Raw genomic sequence first — 20568 nt, forward strand, 5'->3', positions numbered from 1 at the left:
CATTGTACTTGCAAAGAAAGTACTCATTGATGAAATGCCACGAGGAGAAAGCTTGCATTTCTGTGGCAGTGAAAGTTGAAGATTTGTCTTGAAAGAAATTGATTGTTCACGTATGTCTGTGAACGTATGTGTGTGACGTGTGTACTGTCACAGAAATAGAATGAATAGAATGGGCGTCCCCATTGCCAGGGTTAGAGGTTCCACGCCTATTCTACTTCTATGTGTACCGTACTGTATACGTGTATGCGTTTGTATACTATACGTTTCCTTTCTCAAGCCGTGAGTTCACATGCATTGACACTTATCCCGTCCAAAAGCTGCCAGGCAGAAGAGCACAATCTACTATGCTCCGGGTAGAAGCTTCCCTTTGCTACAGATCTAGGATCAGCCTACCGTCCCCAAATCCCATAACCTTTACCATTGGGGAAAAGGCAAATCTGACCTTAGCTCATTGTCTAGAGGCAGCTTCATCCTACTCCTTCTACAGCAGTCAAGGGCGCACATTACTGTTACCATCAGAGGCACGTTTCAAACCACCTTCTTCACGCTCACAACAAGGCAATCATCAGACTGGACCAACTGTCTCTGGAGCTCAAAGACACCAACAGAAGAACAGGGGTGGAGGAGGAGAAAAGAAAACAGTCAAAAGGAGTGTGGAGGAATGAACACTAAAGGAGGAAGAGTTCAGGTACGGCTCGAGGTGCAGGAGGCAGGAGTATTGGGCTCGAATTGCCGACAGGAGAGAAGTGGAGGAGAGATAAGAAAGAAAGAGAAAAAAAGAAAGAGATGGACGTTGGATGCTAGAGACAAAGCAAAGAGGTGGATGGGGTGACAGGTAAGGCTGGAGTCAGAGGAGGAGGGGTCGTGGCTGTTCTGGCGGTGAGGTCAGAGTTCAGAGGTTGTGGTGTTGGGCTGGCTGATTCTTTAACAAGTCAGCGCCTAAAACAGGCACTGGCTGCTGCGCTTCCTGGTTCCTGGACGCTGATTTGCCATTGCCGGGGCGTCGCCAGGCTTCAAGAAACTCCAATCAGTAGGCCGTTCGTTGCCGGGACTTCGGTCTTCAGCTAAAGGGAGAAGAGGGGAAAATGGGGAGAAAGAAAGATTAGATTATTCACTGCTACACTCCTGGTACATACTCAGATGAAGAGAAGATGCCACAGCCAAAAAGTTGATTAACATTTTTTTAAACATCACACCGCAATGAAGAGTAGAGTGTGCAAAGTTGAAGTTTATCTGCAAGGATTCAGAAGATTTGTTGAGGTTAATGGAATATGAATGTTTGAAATTTGTTTTGCTTTGTTAGTATGAAACCACAACAATAGTTAGTGTGCTTGCAGATGAAGATAAGCTGAAAATGCCATTGGGTGAATGAGCTCTATTGTTATCTAAAATGTGTTATCTAAAAGCCTCCCCTCAGTAAGTAGCTAACCTGTAAGTTTAAATACCAGTAAGAGTCTTAAAAGCTTCAGTCTGCCCTGGGTTTCAGCCAATCGCACGCACACACACACACACACACACACACACACACACACACACACACACACACACACACACACACACACACACACACACACACACACACACACACACACACACACACACACACACACACACACACACACACACACACACACACACACACACACACACACACACACACACACACACACACTCTTCAGGTTTCCATGATTTATATTCATTGGTTTCTATTAATTATATCTATACACTTATGATAGTCCTTTATGATTATTATTTTGTTGTTTGATTGGATGGTAAAGCAGTGATGTCACACAGCATGACAGCCACAGCATGCCAAACCCTTTACCAGCATAAGGAGAGGAAGAGGAGGAGCTTAGAGAAGAAATCCTCCGCTCGTTCTTCTGGAGGTACTCGGGAAAAGAGGAGGAGGAGAAGAAGGAGAGAAAGGAGGGAAGATACACGGAGGTTGAAAGAACAGGTGGAACAGACAGGGCGAGAGTACAGTACTGACACTGGGACAATGAACGCAACACCTTAACAACATTCTATGTGTATACAAGATATGTCACGGAAAATGATCATCTCTTACCTCCAAGTTAGTCCTTGCTTTTTTCAGGACATCGCGAGTCCTTGATACTGCAATATAAAAGGCGAGAAAAAAAATCCCTTTGCTGTAACACCAACGTAACGCGCACACACACACGCACGCACGCACGCACGCACACACACACGCACACACACACAAACACTCACGCTGGTTGACGATGAAGTGCTCCATGCTCTCATTGGTGCGGCTGGTGCTCCTCAGTCTCTGGATGGTTCCCTGGAGAACCTCCTCCTGCTCTGAGATACGCCCCCTCAGAGACAGAATCTCCTCCTGCATACATTGCTCCTGCAGGGGTCACAGCAATCAATCAGACTGATCAATCAAGTTCAATAATTCAGTACATCAATAAACCAAACACCAGCTCATATGTCTGACTAGCTTAGAACCTGCATCATCAACAGAGAGCCTCAAAGCCACCACACGATTGACACATGATGTCACAAACCATCAATTACAACAAATCGACAAAATAATACACTGGTAGTAAATAATGTATTGGGTACCTTCTTAAGGTTGTGGGTGGAGCGGTCGGTGCTGGGCAGGGCAGCCCTCCAGAACATCTTCAGCAGGGACACAGCCTCCTCCAGGATCTGTCTCAGGGTCTTGGTGTTAGACAACAGAGTCCTCACACACCCATAGTCCAGGAAGACCTAGACAGAGACAGACACAGTTAGCTAGACTCATAAGATTCCCTGAAAGTAGCTGTACTGGCAGACTGTACACATCGAGAAGGTGGCCAGCGCGCACACCAGATTTGGTTATGAGTTTCAGGATTAGGTCATCGCTAATTCAGATGTTGGCACAAATAGATAATGGTACTAGCTTCCCTGTGACCCCCCATTACCTGGTCCTGGCTGTCCACCAGCATTGATTGGCTGAGGCAGGCCTGAAGGGCTGTTTCCATTCTCTGGACCAGACTCCTCCCCTCCAGGACCTGCTGCTGCAAGGTGCTGTAATCGTCCACGTGCCCGATGGCATGGCGCCCGTTCCGGTTAGAGAATGAGCCATCCGGGGCGTCCCCCTGCAGCTCTGAGTGGGGGTCCAGATCTACAGGATGTCGTCATTTTATGAAGAGATAATTATTTTATAAGAGTGATTAACTTCCATAATAACATCCTTCCTGGACTATTTGTGTAGACTTGTGTAAACTGCTACAGATTTGTGAATCAGATACATTACCATTCAAAAGTTTGGACACACCTACTCATTCCAGGGTTTTTCTTAATTTTTACATTGTAGAATAATAGTGAAGACATCAAAACTATGAAATAACACATATGGAATCATATAGTAACCAAAAAAGTGTTAAACAAATCAAAATATATGTTATATTTGAGATTGTTCAAAGTAGCCACCCTTTGCCTTGATGACAACTTTGCACACTATTGGCATTCTCTCAACCAGATTCATGAGGTAGTCACCTGGAATGCATTTCAATTAACAGGTGTGCCTTGTTAAAAGTTAATTTGTGGAATGTCTTTCCTTCTTAATGCGTTTGAGCCAATCAGTTGTGTTGTGACAAGGTAGGGGGGGTATACAGAAGATAGCCCTATTTGGTAAAAGACCAAGTCCATATTATGGCAAGAACAGCTCAAATAATCAAAGAGAAACGACAGTCCATCGTTACTTTAAGACAAAGTTTCTTCAAGTGCAGTCGCAAAAACCATCAAGCGCTATTATGAAACTGGCTCTCATGAGGACCGTCACAGGAAAGGAAGACCCAGAGTTACCTCTGCTGCAGATGATAAGTTCATTAGAGTTACCAGCCTCAGAAACTGCAGCCCAAATAAGTGCTTCACAGAGTTCAAGTAACAGACACATCTCAACATCAACTGTTCAGAGGAGACTGTGTGAATCAGGCCTTCATGGTCGAATTGCTGAAAAGAAACTACTACTAAAGGACACCAATAAGAAAAAGAGACCTGCTTGGGCCAAATAACACGAGCAATGGACATTAGACCGGTGGAAATCTGTCCTTTGGTCTGGAGTCCAAATTGAAGATTTGTGGTTCCAACCGCTGTGTCTTTGTGAGACGCAGTGTAGGTGAACGGATGATCTCCGCATGTGTAGTTCCCACCGTGAAGCATGGAGGAGGTGTGATGGTGTGGGGGTGCTTTGCTGGTGACACTGACACTGTCTGTGATTTATTTAGAATTCAACGTACACTTAACCAGCATGGCTACCACAGCATTCTACGATAGCCCATTCCATCTGGTTTGGGCTTAGTGGGACAATCATTTGTTTTTCAACAGGACAATGACCCAACACACCTCCAGGCTGGGTAAGGGCAATTTGACCAAGAAGGAGAGTGATGGAGTGCTGCATCAGATGACCTGGCCTCCACAATCCCCTGACCTCAACCCAATTGAGATGGTTTGGAATGAGTTGGACCGCAGAGTGAAGGAAAAGCAGCCAACAATTGCTCAGCATATGGAAAAGCATTCCAGGTGAAGCTGGTTGAGAGAATGCCAAGAGCTTGCAAAGCTGTCATCAAGGCAAAGGGTGGCTACTTTCAAGAATCTCAAATATAAAATATATTTTGATTTGTTGAACACGTTTTTGGTTACTACATGATTCTATATGTGTTATTTCATAGTTTCGATGTCTTCACTATTATTCTAGAATGTAGAAAACAGTAAATATAAAGAAAAACCCTTGAATGAGTAGGTGTGTCCAAACTTTTGACTGGTACTGTATGTATAACACTAATTTCTCAATTTGTCACACATCACACAAAGATGGAACAGGATGTAGTGCAGTTAGAGTTAGAGTCACACCATTGGCAGTGAGCGGGGTCTCCTCCAGGTCTGTGTAGGGGACGTGGTATGGAGATCCACAGTTAAACAACCCAATGTCTCTGACCGGGGGAGACGGCGCTGGATCTGCAGAACACACACAGAGACAGACAGGGATGCTCGGTCACCACACACACACACACAACCCTGAGCATTCAACTACATTTAATTAATGATAATGCTTCAAATCAAACACTTCACTCATTAGTCTGTTGTTATTCGTTCATTAAACACATCAATCAGTCAGTTCAATGGGATTTACATGAGACAAACTTTCTGGACTCTTCTGTCCCATTCATAGTGTTGACGAGTGGGCCAATATCAATCTTAGGCTGGCATTGAGTGTTGGTGCCTATCAAGCTGATATCAACATGTATTTCCATATTGTAACCTCAAACCACACCATTACACCACACAACACCCCCGTTACCATGCAGTAGCTGCCGTCTGTAGAGGCTGTCCCTCTGGGGGCTGTCTGTAAGGGCACTGAGAGACGGGGTACGCGGGGGCTCCATCCCCCCAATGCTCCCCACCCCTCCGTGGACGCCCCCACCCAGCTTCTGCTCCAGGTGTTTGTGGAGCTCCAGCTGTTTCAGGGCACTGTTCTCCTGGACACTGCTCTGGAGCTGGGCTCTGAGGCTCCTCACCTCCCCTAGCAGCTCCCCCAGCTCCACGGGCAGGGGCAGGGAAGGGATCCTACCGTACTGGCTCTCACACAGGTACTCTGTAAATCACAACAATAGTGTCAGTCAATATCACAGAGTGAATGTCATTGGCCCACAGCAAGTATCAATATAACAGAGTGAATGTCATTGGCCCACAGCAAGTATCAATATAACAGAGTGAATGTCATTGGCCCACAGCAAGTATCAATATAACAGAGTGAATGTCATTGGTCCACAGCAAGTATCAATATAACAGAGTGAATGTAATTGGTCCACAGCAAGTATCAATATAACAGAGTGAATGTCATTGGCCCACAGCAAGTAGAGGTCCTCTAAATGACCTAAACGACTTCTGAGGATCATTTTGAATTCTATATGCAAAAGTCCCAGTTATGTACACGTATCTCAAGTTAGAATATTTATTTTTTATTCTCCATTGGTGAGAGTTGATATAAAGGCAAACTCCTGAATTACAGTGCTCTCTATACAACCAATAGGCTGTAGATAAAGTGAAAAGGCAGACCTGGGTTGCCCTTGACCTTGGCACACACTCCGTGGTAGACCTGCAGCTCATTCTGCAGAGAGTGGAGCAGCTCCCTGCTCTCACACAACTGCTGCTGGAGGAGGGACACCTCGTGCTGGAGCCTGGAGAGTAATACACAGTTAATACACATACCGTCAGCCACGCATGCACACACACCGTCAGCCACGCACGCACGCACACACGCACACACCTATTGTTCTTGTCATGGCTGTTCTGCCTCTCCTGTCTGAGTGTCTGTATCTGCTGTCCCTGCTCCTGGCTGTGCGTCTGCAGCCGGCGTAGCTCCTCCTTCCACTGTTCCGCCTCCAGCTCCGCCTGCTTCAGGCGGGCACGCCCCGTCACCACCACCTCACGCAGCTGCTCCGCCTCCTTACACGTGTCTGAGGGGGAACCAAACGATGGGAAGGCAGAGACAGACACTACATCACATCCTTTTGAACAGTATCAAATGTTTATGAAAAATCCATGCCTTATAGAGGGCTGTCAGTTGACGTAGAACGCCTCCTGGTGGCCATGTTGGAAGACCACTGCGTTAATTATTCTGACAACAGCCGAGTGGCTACCCCAAACTGCATGATAACAGTGCAAAAAACTAGTTGATTCATCACCCCAGTCGTTTTCTGTGGAGCATTTGACTGTTCTAACAAGGCAGGAAAGACAATGGGAAAAAAATATGTTTACAAATTCCCGCAATCATGAAACACCATTGGTGACACCAATGAGATAAGACTCAAGAACTGTCAGAAAAGCAAAGAAACCTTTTTGCCCATCAAGACCTGAACCCAGACAGCTGTCAATACAGGGTTTGCTACGATCATTTAATCACTGGTAAGTCAAGTTTTCGAGTTTAGTTTCGCTGTTATGCTAACCAGGTGTTAGCAACTATACTAAATTAGCCAAAAATTAGATACCTAGCTCGATAGCCTGTAGTTTAGCGATTAAGCATGTGTCACGTGAGTTTCAAGTTTTGGGGGAAGCAATTTTTTTACCATAAAAATGCACCTTTATAACCAAGGATTACATGCATCTATCATTGTATTTACTTTGACAAAAGCTGTATACATTCTAGCCATGACCATGAAAAGGGGAGAAGCTAATTGTACATAATGACGTCCATATAATAGCCTGGAGGATATTATTGTCCCAAAAAACTCCAGCGGTTATCATACATTCATATGATAACCCAATGATAATTTTTTAGAACTTTATTCATAAGAGGAGGGAAAATGTAGGGGCAAATGCCTCAATGGGATAGGACAACCAGCTGCGTTGACTATTGGTTGTTCCAGCCCAACAATATATTTAATATTTATATGACACTAAAACACCTGAATGAATTAAACACAACCAAACACTTAAGAGCCCTGATGGTATAGGTGACCTGAAGAAGTCATATTCTAACATCAGCTGTGCTTCTCATTTGTTTATGTACTGTGGGTTCACCAGCTGACCTCTATCAAGACACCCATGTCGACTGGATTCCCACTGTGAAGATGACCAATGCTGCAGCAGCATCAGTTTCTACTTCTACTTTGTCCTTTTCCAGATATGAAAGGAGACATCCCTCAGTTATACGAGATGGTTGTCATATGTTGTGCTTTGGACAATCTGAATGATTCTGTTGTGCCATTTAAGTAGAAAGCACCTTCACTTTGTCGTCATGACAAAAGTGCCCCCTTAAACTGTGTGAACATATAAAATGTAATTTGGAAGGTGTAAAATACTATTGTTGATATTGTAAACATACTGTACTTTAATAATAGGCTATATTGTTGTATGGGGGAAATTACAAGTATTTTATCATCTCTGCCTATCCCCATTGAATAAGACATATTTCTTATAGCCCAACTATTGTCTTTCATTTACAATTTAAAACATGTAGCATAGACAATGTAATTGTTGTGGTAGTCTTAGGCAAACCATCTTAATTATCACAGTGGCACTTCCAAGTGCCACTCACCAAGCTAAGGATCCCATCATCTCCTGCTTCCAGACCTTTCATCACCTAGATTACAAGGTTTGGATTTGCGCTGAACAATTTAATGTCAGCTAAAATCTAAAATAATGACTAGCTTCATACATTGTCTACTGGTATCATTTTTAAAATTGAGAACATATAGCTGAACAATGTAAACAATGTGTTAGTTAAGTTATTCTCTGTTTCAGATGCTCAATGTCAAGGGATGCATTGAAAATGGCAATAAGGCTAATGCCATCATACTGTAGGCCAGTGGTTCCCAACTCCGGTCCTCCAGTACCCCAACAGTACAGTCTTATTGTAGCCCCGGGCAAGCACACCTGATTCAACTAGTCAACTAATCATCAGGCCCTCAATGAGTTGAATCAGGTATGTTTGTCCGGGGCTACAATGTGTGCTGTTTGGGGTACTCAAGGACTGGAGTTGGGAACCACTGCTGTAGGCCCATGGCTGCATTGGCGTTGCATACCATTATCAGCTGCAAAATGGGTTCACATGGCTGATATCCTGAAAAAATAGTGACAATCAAATAAAACTAATTGGAGTGCTTATGACTGAACAAAAAGGTAATGTTAATTTGAGAATACAGCAGAGAAACACAGACAAATTAGAGACAGATCCCTTCCCCTTTTTATTGCAGGATTGTGATCTGTGATTAATCAACATAGTTCATCTTGAATAATAGTTAACAATTAAAACAAGTTTAAACACTTAACTTCAAAGAATCAACACTATTTCATATAATTTCAAAGTGTACAAGTAAGCTAACTCATACGTAAAGGTTAGATATTTTAGTAACAAGTATGTTATTACTACTAAAGCATCATTTCAGGTGAACAAAAAAAAGTAAATACCAGAGGTGTCCAACCTCACTCCACTGACCCCTGGAACAGAAAAGTGCACACCCAGCAGGGGTGGCCTTCTCCAGTTGTAATAGGTTTATACATTATGTGTGACTTTTAAACTGTATTTTCGTTCACAAAATTTGCCAACATAGGTACACATATAATCCATTGTATACAAGGATGTTCCCTAATTCTCTTGGGAAATTGATTGGGACGTTTTCATCTGCACTCTATCTGAGGACAGAAAACATCACAAAGAAACAGGTTGCATGATACTCAATTAGACAGCCCTGAATATTATGTTGCTATCTCTCTCTGTCCTCAGTTTTTCTCACTAGGGACTGGAACTGGAGAATATTCTCATAATGTTCTCCCACAAAGGTACAGTGCCATGCAAAAGTATTCATCCCCCTTGGCGTTTTTCCTATTTTGTTGCATTTCAACCTGTAATTTAAATGGATTTTTATTTGGATTTCATGTAATGGACATACACAAAATAGTCAAAATTGGTGAAGTGAAATGCAAAAAATAACATGTTTCAAAAAATGCATAAAATAAATAACGGAAAAGTGGTGCGTGCATATGTATTCACCCCCTTTGCTATGAAGTCCCTAAATAATATCTGGTGCAACCAATTACCTTCAGAAGTCACATAAATAGTTAAATAAAGTCCACCTGTGTGCTATCTAAGTGTCACATGATCTGAGTATATATACACCTGTTCTGAAAGGCTCCAGAGTCTGCAACACCACTAAGCAAGGGGCACCACCAAGCAAGCAGCACCATAAAGACCAAGGAGCTCTCCAAACAGATCAGAGACAAAGTTGTGGAGATGTACAGATCAGGGTTGGGTTATAAAAAGATATCCGAAACTTTGAACATCCCACGGAGCACCATTCAATCCATTATTAAAAAATTGAAAGAATATGGCACCACAACAATCTGTGGTATGACTTAAAGATTGCTGTACACCAGCGGAACCCATCCAACTTGAAGGAGCTGGATCAGTTTTGTCTTGAAGAATGGGCAAAAATCTCAGTGGGTAGATGTGCCAAGCTTATAGAGACATACCCCAAGAGACTTGCAGCTGTAATTGCTGCAAAAGTTGACTCTACAAAGTATTTACTTTTGGGGGGGTGAATACCAAGGGGGGTGAATACTTTCGCAAGCCACTGTACCTGCCCTATCCAGAGTAGCCTACTCTCCCTTCTCTGACAGCTGGAACTGCTAGCTAATCCTTTCACCCTCTTCCATCGTTGTTAGCTAGCTAGCTACCTACCTACTGTAGCTACAAATGCATTTAGTTACAACGATAAATACATGAAGATAGCTAGCTAACTAGCTAATATGAAGTTAGCAAGCTGGTGATATTTAATTCACTTAGCTAGCTATACAATATGTAAAGTTAGCTAAATATGGTAGCGAACATTACGTTAGCCTGCACACTAAGTTTATGTAGCAAGCTAGCTAATAGTTGATCATTTTCAAAATATATTTACTTACTTGAATAGGTTCTCCCACGCCCTCGTTTTCTAGGTCCTTAGAAAAAATAAATAATGAGCTATCTTCCCGAAGTTTCCGGTGGTAGCAGAATGCAGCCAGCCATGTGGACGATTGGAGGCATCCAACATACTGACTTTGGTCTTCCAACATGGTGCCTGGTGCGGTTGCTAGGTGATTTGTGATGCAACTGCAAGCCCTCTATAGACAAAATATGAATAAATTGTTAAATGTTGACAGTAGGGTGGACTGGTGAGGTACAGTACCTGAGCTGGCCTGCAGGCGTGCCTGGAGAGCCAGGTTCTCCTCTTTCAGGACTCTGATCTCATTGGACAGCTGGCAGACAGAGTCCAGGCTCTGGATGTAGATGTTGGTGGGTGCTGCGCCGTCGCGGCCGGTGGTGGACAGGCGTTCCTCCAGCTGCTGTCTGAGCCTCTCGTTGGTCCTGATGGACTCCTCCAGGTGCAGACGCAGACACTGCACCTCCCTCAGGTTCTCCTTGATCACGTCCACACCTGGGGGAACACGGGACAGAACATTGTTCAAGTTTATGTTAGCACCGTTGTGTATTTGCAGGTTATACAGTGCATTCGGAAAGTATTCAGACCCCTTGACTTTATCCACATTTTGTTACATTACAGCCTTATTCTAAAATGGATTAAATAAATAAAAATCCTCATCAATCTACACACAATACCCCATAATGACAAAGCGAAAACAGATTTTTAGAATTTTTTAGCAAATTTAGAAAAATAAAAAACAGAAATATCTTATTTACATAAGATCCACCCCCCCCCCCCTCCCCCCAAAAAAAAGTATTAAAAAAAAAGTATTCAGACCCTTTGCTATGAGACTCGAAACTGAGCTCAGGTGCATCCTGTTTTCATTGATCATCATTGAGATGTTTCTACAACTTGATTGGAGTCCACCTGTGTTAAATTCAATTGATTGGACATGATTTGGAAAGGCACCTGTCTATATAAGGTCCCACAGTTGACAGTGCATGTCAGAGCAAAAACCAAGCCATGAGGTCAAAGGAATTATCCATAGAGGCCCGAGACAGGATTGTGTCGATGCACAGATCTGAGGAAGGGTACCAAAAAATGTCTGCAGCATTGAAGTTTGGAACCACCAAGACTCTTCCTAGAGCTGGCCGCCCGGCCAAACTGAGCAATCGGGGGAGAAGGGAGGTGACCAAGAACCCGATGGTCACTCTGACAGAGCTCCAGAGTTCCTCTGTGGAGATGGAAGAACCTTCCAGAAGGACAACCATCTCTGCAGCACTCCACCAATCAGGCCTTTATGGTAGAGTGGCCACTCCTCAATAAAATGCACATGACAGCCTGCTTGGAGTTTGCCAAAAGGTACCTAAAGGACTCAGACCATGAGAAACAAGATTCTCTGGTCTGATGAAACCAAGATTGAACTCTTTGGCCTGAATGCCAAGCGTCACGTCTGGAGGAAACCTGGCACCATCCCTAATGTGAAGGATGGTGGTGGCAACATCATGCTGTAGGGATGTTTTCCAGCAGCAGCGGCAGGGACTGGGAGACTAGTCAGGATCGAGGAAAAGATGAACGGAGCAAAGTACAGAGAGATTCTTGATGAAAACCTGCTCCAGAGCGCTCAGGACCTCAGACAGGACAACAGGACAACGACCCTAAGCACACAGCCAAGACAATGCAGGAGTGGCTTCGGGACAAGCCTCTGAATGTCCTTGAGTGGCCCAGCCAGAGCCCGGACATGAATACGATCGAACATCTTTGGAGAGACCTGAAAATAGCGGTGCAGCGATGCCCCCATCCAACCTGACAGAGCTTGAGAGGATCTGTAGAGAAGAATGGGAGAAACTGCCCAAATACAGCTGTGCCAAGCTTGTAGCGTCATACACACGAAGACTCAAGGCTGTAATCGCTGCCAAAGGTGCTTCAACAAAGTACTGAGTAAAGTGTCTGAATACTTATGTAAATGTGATATTTCCGTTTTTATATTTTTATACATTTGCAAAAATGTCTAAAAACCTGTTTTTGCTTTGTCATTATGGGGAATTGTGTGTAGATTGATAAGGGGAAAAAAACTATTTAATCAATTTTAGAATAAGGCTGTAACATAACAAAATATGAAAAGGTCAAGGGGTCTGAATACTGTATATGAAATGAGATGCTGTAAAATAGTTGAACAGGTATTGATGTTGGTATTGAGTCTAGATAGTGCAAACCATGCTAGTGATGAAAAAAAGTGGAGGGATTTACGAGAGCCCTTTATTGTAATAGAAGGCTCTGGGTCTTACCAGTAAAGCTGTTTCCTGAATAGTATCCTGATGATCCAACCCTGATTGGCTGAACCATGTTCTCCTTATCCCACAATGCACCACTCTCCACCAGGTCTGCGTCCGCCTTCAGGGCGGGGCCTGCGGGTCGGCTGCCTAGCTGGAGTGGGTAAAAGGCATGGTGGGTAATCTGGCTGTAAGGGGAGTGGTCGGGCTGGTGATGGGCGGCTGGTGGGACAGTCGACCGGGCCTTGGCGTGAGGAACCACAAAGCCTGTAACAGAACAGAGAAGTAGTCTGTATTAAGGAGCCACACTCAGGTGCTGTAAAAGAAAAATCATTCTTGTTAGAGGGTATTGCAGCATATCTGGACCAGAAGCAGGTGCTATATCATCAAACTATCTGGACCAAAAGCAGGTGCTGTATCATTGAACTATCTGGACCAAAAGCAGGTGCTGTATCATTGAACTATCTGGACCAGAAGCAGGTGCTGTATCATTGAACTATCTGGACCAGAAGTAGGTGCTGTATCATCGAACTATCTGGACCAGAAGCAGGTGCTGTATCATCGAACTATCTGGACCAGAAGCAGGTGCTGTATCATTGAACTATCTGGACCAGAAGCAGGTGCTGTATCATCGAACTATCTGGACCAGAAGCAGGTGCTGTATCATTGAACTATCTGGACCAGAAGCAGGTGCTGTATCATTGAACTATCTGGACCAGAAGCAGGTGCTGTATCATTGAACTATCTGGACCAGAAGCAGGTGCTGTATCATCGAACTATCAGGACCAGAAGCAGGTGCTGTAGCATTAAACTATCTGGACCAAAAGCAGGTGCTCTAGTCTAGGATCTCTCAATCCCAACATTGACTCTAGTCTAGGATCTCTCAACCCCAACACTGACACTAGTCTAGGATCTCTCAACCCCAACACTGACACTAGTCTAGGATCTCTCAACCCCAACATTGTCTCTAGTCTAGGATCTCTCAACCCCAACATTGACACTAGTCTAGGATCTCTCAACCCCAACATTGTCTCTAGTCTAGGATCTCTCAACCCCAACATTGTCTCTAGTCTAGGATCTCTCAACCCCAACATTGACTCTATTATATGATCTCTCAACCCCAACATTGTCTCTAGCCTAGGATCTCTCAATCCCAACATTGTCTCTAGTCTAGGATCTCTCAACCCCAACATTGTTGGCAGAGACCGGCTGTCTCTGCCAGGCCGGTTCCCCTCTCCACTGGGGTTCTCTGCCTCTAACCCTGTTGCAGGGGCTGAGTCACTGGCCTGCTGGTGCTCTTTCATGCCGTCCCTGGGAGGGGTGCGTCACTTGAGTGGGTTGAGTTACTGACGTGATCTTCCTGTCTGGGTTGGCGCCCCCCCCCCCCCTTGGTTTGTGCTGTGGTGGAGACCTCTGTGGGCTATACTCGGCCTTGTCTCAGGATTGTAAGTTGGTGGTTGGGGATATCCCTCTAGTGGTGCGGGGGCTGTGCTTTGGCGGAGTGGGTGGGGTTATATCCTTCCTGTTTGGCCCTGTCCGGGGGTTTCTTCGGATGGGGCCACAGTGTCTCCGGACCGCTCCTGTCTCAGCCTCCAGTATTTATGCTGCAGTAGTTTATGTGTCGGGGGGCTGGGGTTAGTTGGTTATACCTGGAGTACTTCTCCTGTCTTATCCAGTGTCCTGTGTGAATTTAAGTATGCTCTCTCTAATTCTCTCGTTCTCTCTTTCTCTCTGAGAACCTGAGCCCTAGGACCATACGTCAGGACTACCGGGCATGATGACACCCTGCTGCCCCCAGTCCGCCTGGCCTTGCTGCTATTCCAGTTTCAACTGTTCTGCCTGCGGCTACGAAACCCCTACCTGTCCCAGACCTGCTGTTTTCAACTCTAAATGATCGGCTATGAAAAGCCAACTGAGAGACCTGAGCCCTAGGACCATACGTCGGGACTACCGGCCGTGGTGACTCCTTGCTATCCCCAGTCCGCCTGGCCTTGCTGCTATTCCAGTTTAAACTGTTCTGCCTGCGGTTATGGAACCCCTACCTGTCCCAGACCTGCTGTTTTAAACTCTAATGATCGGCTATGAAAAGCCAACTGAGATTTATTCCTGATTATTATTTGACCATGCTTGTCACTTATGAACATTTTTGAACATCTTGGCATGGTTCTGTTATAATCTCCACCCGGCACAGCCAGAAGAGGACTGGCCACCCCTCATAGCCTGGTTCCTCTCTAGGTTTCTTCCTAGGTTTTGCCTTTCTAGGGAGTTTTTCCTAGCCACCGTGCTTCTACACCTGCATTACTAGCTGTTTGGGGTTTTAGGCTGGGTTTCTGTACAGCACTTCGAGATATTAGCTGATGTAAGAAGGGCTATATAAAATAAAATTGATTGATTGATTGATACTAGTCTAGGATCTCACAACCCCAACATTGTCACATCCATACCAAGTCATTACTGTATATACTGTCCCATCCTGATCCACTGCAGGCATGCTATGCTAACTAACACTACTCTATCTAACCAATGCTGTCTCTGTCAGTGTCAAACCAATACATGCTACAGATCACCGTTTCTACTCCATTCTGTTACTCCTCCAATCCACCGTACCAAGGTTGTCCCTCATACAGTAAGAACACCACACAAATGCATGCTGACCCTAACTCTGCTCACTCTCATTCATAGTCATCTGTCTGTGCAGGGTATCCAGCTCCTGTTGCACCGCTTCCATAGAGAAGGTCCTGGTCGGGGGGTCAAAGGTCATACGCTGACCCCAGAGGTCACGGCTAGGGTAAAGCCCGGGGAGGGACTGGGAGGCGGGTAGGGAGTAGGACACAGGACCAGTCTGACTGGCTGACTCCACGGGAGTGGAGTATAGCATGTTGGGACAGCTGCTGGAGGACTTAAGACAGGATGGAGGGAGGGAGGGGTGGAGGTCTGGAAAAAGAGTGGAGAAAGGGGTGAGAGGAGTTTGGAAAAAGGATGGAGGGAGAGACAGGTGTAAGGTATGTGTCTATGAATAGCACATGTATTTAAACGGCTAATATACCTGTGCTTCCTGGGCCATGTCCCGCCCCCTGTCCCTTTTCTTCCTGAGCGTATTCGCTGGCAGTGTCCACATCTGAGCACAGCTCCAGGTCCTCATTGGTCCGGCACTCGTCCGACACAAAGGAGGTCCTGTCTGATTGGTCGGTGGTCTCTGAGAGTGCATGGCTACTGGAGGGGGTGTCTAGACGCTGCTGGAGTTTGGTGTGGAGCGACTCAATGATCTTATCCTTCTGCTGGAGCTCCTTACTCAGCCTAGAGAGAGAAAGAGAGATTGGTTATCTCATCCTATGCTACAGATTTTTACTCATTTTCTACAAGACGTACACTTACAGACAGACGCAACCACACACACAGACATAGGCCACCAGAAAACAGGCTGCAAACAAGTGAAAGTCACTAAGATCCACCACAGAGCTCAAATACCGCAATCAAGTTGTATGACCATTATCTTGGCTATTGCATCCCCCTTACATTTCCAGTTTCCTCTGTAGGAACTCCCGCTCTCTCGCCATCAGTTTCAGTAGGGGGGCAGGCTCTCTCCCAGCACGACCCCCACATACAGAGAAAGACCACAGAGAGTCCCTGTACAGGGGACTGCTTTTAGAGAGCATGGACTTCCATAGTGGAGCCATAGATCTGACAGTCAAATAGTCAAATTAGTCTTTAAAAAATTGACTGATTAGTCCTAGAAGTAGTCACACAAATAGTCCTAAAATAGTCATAGGAGTAGTGTTAGAAATAGTAATATCAGTCTAAAAGAATAGTCCTAGAAAAATACAGATTTGTTCTAGAAATTCTAGAAATATTCCTAGAAATAGTCCTGGAAATATTCTGATTAGTCCTAGAAATCGTCTCATAAGTCCTCGAAATATCCTAGAAATCCGCCTTCAGGTATAATATAGCGTAAGATCCCAGGGTGTTTTCCTTATTCCAGTGTCTTCCTTTTTTGTCTTCTCTTTACACTCTCTGTGAGAGAATGGCTTACCGAGCCACATCCAGAATGGTGTGTGTCTCACGTAGTCTCACTGAGCCTCTTAAGGAGGGCCTGAGGGACACCTGTGGTTCACCCAGGTCCACTCTACAGCCTGGCCTGGGATTTAGATTACCAGTTAATCTTCTTTGTGCTCCTTGAAAGCTTCATCAGCTAACTTTGCGTGACAAGCTTTTAGACACATAGCCGGTGGGTGAATCCTTCTGGGTAAAGTCTACTGGGGGTCTTGTGACTTCTGGGATCAACAATGTGACTTCTGGGATCAACAATGTGACTTCTGGGATCAACAAATTGAAGTCTGGGATCAACAATGGGACTTCTGGGATCAACAATTTGAAGTCTGGGATCAACAATGTGACTTTTGGGATCAACAATGTGACTTCTGGGATCAACAATGTGACTTCTGGTATCAACAATGTGACATCTGGGATCAACAATTTGAAGTCTGGGATCAACAATGTGACTTCTGGTATCAACAATGTGACTTCTGGGATCAAAAATTTGAAGTCTGGGATCAACAATGTGACTTCTGGGATTAACAATGTGACTTCTGGGATCAACAATGTGACTTCTGGGATTAACAATGTGACTTCTGGGATCAACAATGTGACTTCTGGGATTAACAATGTGACTTCTGGGATCAACAATGTGACTTCTGGGATTAACAATGTGACTTCTGGGATCAACAATGTGACTTCTGGGATCAACAATGTGACTTCTGGGATCAACAATGTGACTTCTGGGATCAACAATGTGACTTCTGGGATCAACAATGTGACTTCTGGGATCAACAATGTGACTTCTGGGATCAACAATGTGACTTCTGGTATCAACAATGTGACTTCTGGGATCAACAATTTGAAGTCTGGGATCAACAATGTGACTTCTGGGATTAACAATGTGACTTCTGGGATCAACAATGTGACTTCTGGGATTAACAATGTGACTTCTGGGATCAACAATGTGACTTCTGGGATCAACAATGTGACTTCTGGGATCAACAATGTGACTTCTGGGATCAACAATGTGACTTCTGGGATCAACAATGTGACTTCTGGGATCAACAATGTGACTTCTAGGATCAACAATGTGACTTCTGGGATCAACAATGTGACTTCTGGGATCAACAATGTGACTTCTGGGATCAACAATGTGACTTCTGGGATCAACAATGTGACTTCTGGGATCAACAATGTGACTTCTGGGATCAACAATGTGACTTCTGGGATCAACAATGTGACTTCTGGGATCAACAATGTGACTTCTGGGATCAACAATGGGACTTCTGGGATCAACAATGGGACTTCTGGGATCAACAATGGGACTTCTGGGATCAACAATGTGACTTCTGGGATCAACAATGTGACTTCTGGGATTAACAATGGGACTTCTGGGATTAACAATGTGACTTCTGGGATTAACAATGGGACTTCTGGGATCAACAATGTGACTTCTGGGATCAACAATGTGACTTCTGGGATCAACAATGTGACTTCTGGGATCAACAATGTGACTTCTGGGATCAACAATGTGACTTCTGGGATCAACAATGTGACTTCTGGGATCAACAATGTGACTTCTGGGATCAACAATGTGACTTCTGGGATTAACAATGTGACTTCTGGGATTAACAATGTGACTTCTGGGATCAACAATGTGACTTCTGGGATCAACAATGTGACTTCTGGGATTAACAATGTGACTTCTGGGATTAACAATGTGACTTCTGGGATCAACAATGTGACTTCTGGGATCAACAATGTGACTTCTGGGATCAACAATGTGACTTCTGGGATCAACAATGTGACTTCTGGGATCAACAATGTGACTTCTGGGATCAACAATGGGACTTCTGGGATCAACAATGGGACTTCTGGGATCAACAATGGGACTTCTGGGATCAACAATGGGACTTCTGGGATCAACAATGGGACTTCTGGGATCAACAATGCCATATCATTGTATAAAAGAAAAACAGACTGGCTCACTCCCATGCTAGTTATAAACATGTTCTTCTCATTAAACATAATCTCTAAGCACATTGTAGGTAGATTGAAAATCTGTATCTATAGTACTAAATTAACTTCTTGAAAATACACAACCCATGGAAGTGAACCATGGGAAAACAGAGGAAACCTTAATGTTCCTATAACATAAGCAAGATTATTCACATGATAAATGTATGTAAAATGCATATTTAACAAAATAGCTGTAAAAACAAAAATGTACTTTCGTCCTCTGAAGACAGACATAAAAAAAATATATGATTATTCATGTGAGCATGTGACTTGTAATGACTAAGCATGTGCAGGTGAAACACACATGTCTGGCAGAGGCTCTGACTGTTGACCTCTACCCCTGCCATAGGCTCTGAATGTTGACCTCTACCCCTGCCAGAGGCTCTGACTGTTGACCTCTACCCCTGCCAGAGGCTCTGACTGTTGACCTCTACCCCTGCCAGAGGCTCTGACTGTTGACCTCTACCCCTGCCAGAGGCTCTGACTGTTGACCCCTACCCCTGCCAGAGGCTCTGACTAATGACCTCTACCCCTGGCAGAGGCTCTGACTGTTGACCCCTACCCCTGCCAGAGGCTCTGACTAATGACCTCTACCCCTGCCAGAGGCTCTGACTGTTGACCCCTACCCCTGCCAGAGGCTCTGACTAATGACCTCTACCCCTGCCAGAGGCTCTGACTGTTGACCCCTACCCCTGCCAGAGGCTCTGACTAATGACCTCTACCCCTGGCAGAGGCTCTGACTGTTGACCTCTACCCCTGGCAGAGGCTCTGACTGTTGACCTCTACCCCTGGCAGAGGCTCTGACTAATGACCTCTACCCCTGGCAGAGGCTCTGACTAATGATCTCTACCCCTGGCAGAGGCTCTGACTGTTGACCTCTACCCCTGCCAGAGGCTCTGACTAATGATCTCTACCCCTGCCAGAGGCTCTGACTAATGACCTCTACCCCTGGCAGAGGCTCTGACTGTTGACCTCTACCCCTGGCAGAGGCTCTGACTGTTGACCTCTACCCCTGGCAGAGGCTCTGACTAATGACCTCTACCCCTGGCAGAGGCTCTGACTAATGATCTCTACCCCTGGCAGAGGCTCTGACTGTTGACCTCTACCCCTGCCAGAGGCTCTGACTAATGATCTCTACCCCTGGCAGAGGCTCTGACTGTTGACCTCTACCCCTGCCAGAGGCTCTGACTAATGATCTCTACCCCTGGCAGAGGTACAACAGGTAGGTCACCTAATACACACACAAACAAACACACACACACGTTTGTTTTACTATCCTTGTGGGGACCAAACAATTGATTCCCACTCAAAATCCTATTTTCTCTAACCCCTAATGCAAAACCTAACCTTTAAAATCTCAGACACACCGGTAGTATTGTCAAACGTTTGCCTGCCGACAGTACTTAGCACCTCTGAACAGTGTCGGCAGTCAATCTCTTTTGTGTTCACACAGCAAAGACCTTGGAAGTCGTCTGCCACTCAACCAGAAGGTGGCAGTAGCATTGTTTGGCAATGCATATCCGTGAGTATTGCTTATGGTCTAGATTCCAAGCTATCTGTGCTAATGTTGCTATTTTGTAGAAAGCCCTTGTTGATACTAACCAGATGGCCACAGCTAGATAACTACCTAGTAAGATGACGAAGAAACAATTTAATTCACTCTCCATAATCCCATACTGCTAGTGCCAGTCCAATGTTTAGCTAGCTAACGTTGACATATTCGCTAGCTAGCACAACATAGCTAGCTAACTAGCTAAGGACACTGCACTAACTTGGCAGCTAACACAGGTAGCTGTTTCAACTAGCTAATCCATTGTGATTTCATT

At 44.9% G+C, this 20568-nt stretch overlaps 1 protein-coding gene across 1 annotated transcript in view; it reads right to left on the minus strand.

Moving 5' to 3' along the window:
• Positions 1–939: 939 nt before the first annotated feature.
• LOC311098845 (myomegalin-like) overlaps positions 940–20568 on the minus strand; it is a gene marked incomplete at its 3' end in the record, with an annotated part of 47163 nt that continues 27534 nt past the window's right edge. The window contains exons 25-38 of the mRNA XM_084139413.1: positions 15735–15985; positions 15359–15622; positions 12704–12955; positions 10680–10928; positions 6281–6470; positions 6070–6191; positions 5312–5605; positions 4864–4968; positions 2931–3133; positions 2590–2736; positions 2233–2371; positions 2069–2115; positions 1826–1880; positions 940–1064 (exon numbers count right to left, since the gene is read on the minus strand). Of these exons, the coding sequence (XP_083995539.1) occupies positions 940–1064; positions 1826–1880; positions 2069–2115; positions 2233–2371; positions 2590–2736; positions 2931–3133; positions 4864–4968; positions 5312–5605; positions 6070–6191; positions 6281–6470; positions 10680–10928; positions 12704–12955; positions 15359–15622; positions 15735–15985 (2443 nt within the window). The remainder of the gene's footprint in view (positions 1065–1825; positions 1881–2068; positions 2116–2232; positions 2372–2589; positions 2737–2930; positions 3134–4863; positions 4969–5311; positions 5606–6069; positions 6192–6280; positions 6471–10679; positions 10929–12703; positions 12956–15358; positions 15623–15734; positions 15986–20568) is intronic.

Source organism: Coregonus lavaretus (assembly GCF_964263955.1).
Source record: "Coregonus lavaretus genome assembly, chromosome: 23".
NCBI classification, from domain to species: Eukaryota; Metazoa; Chordata; class Actinopteri; order Salmoniformes; family Salmonidae; genus Coregonus; species Coregonus lavaretus.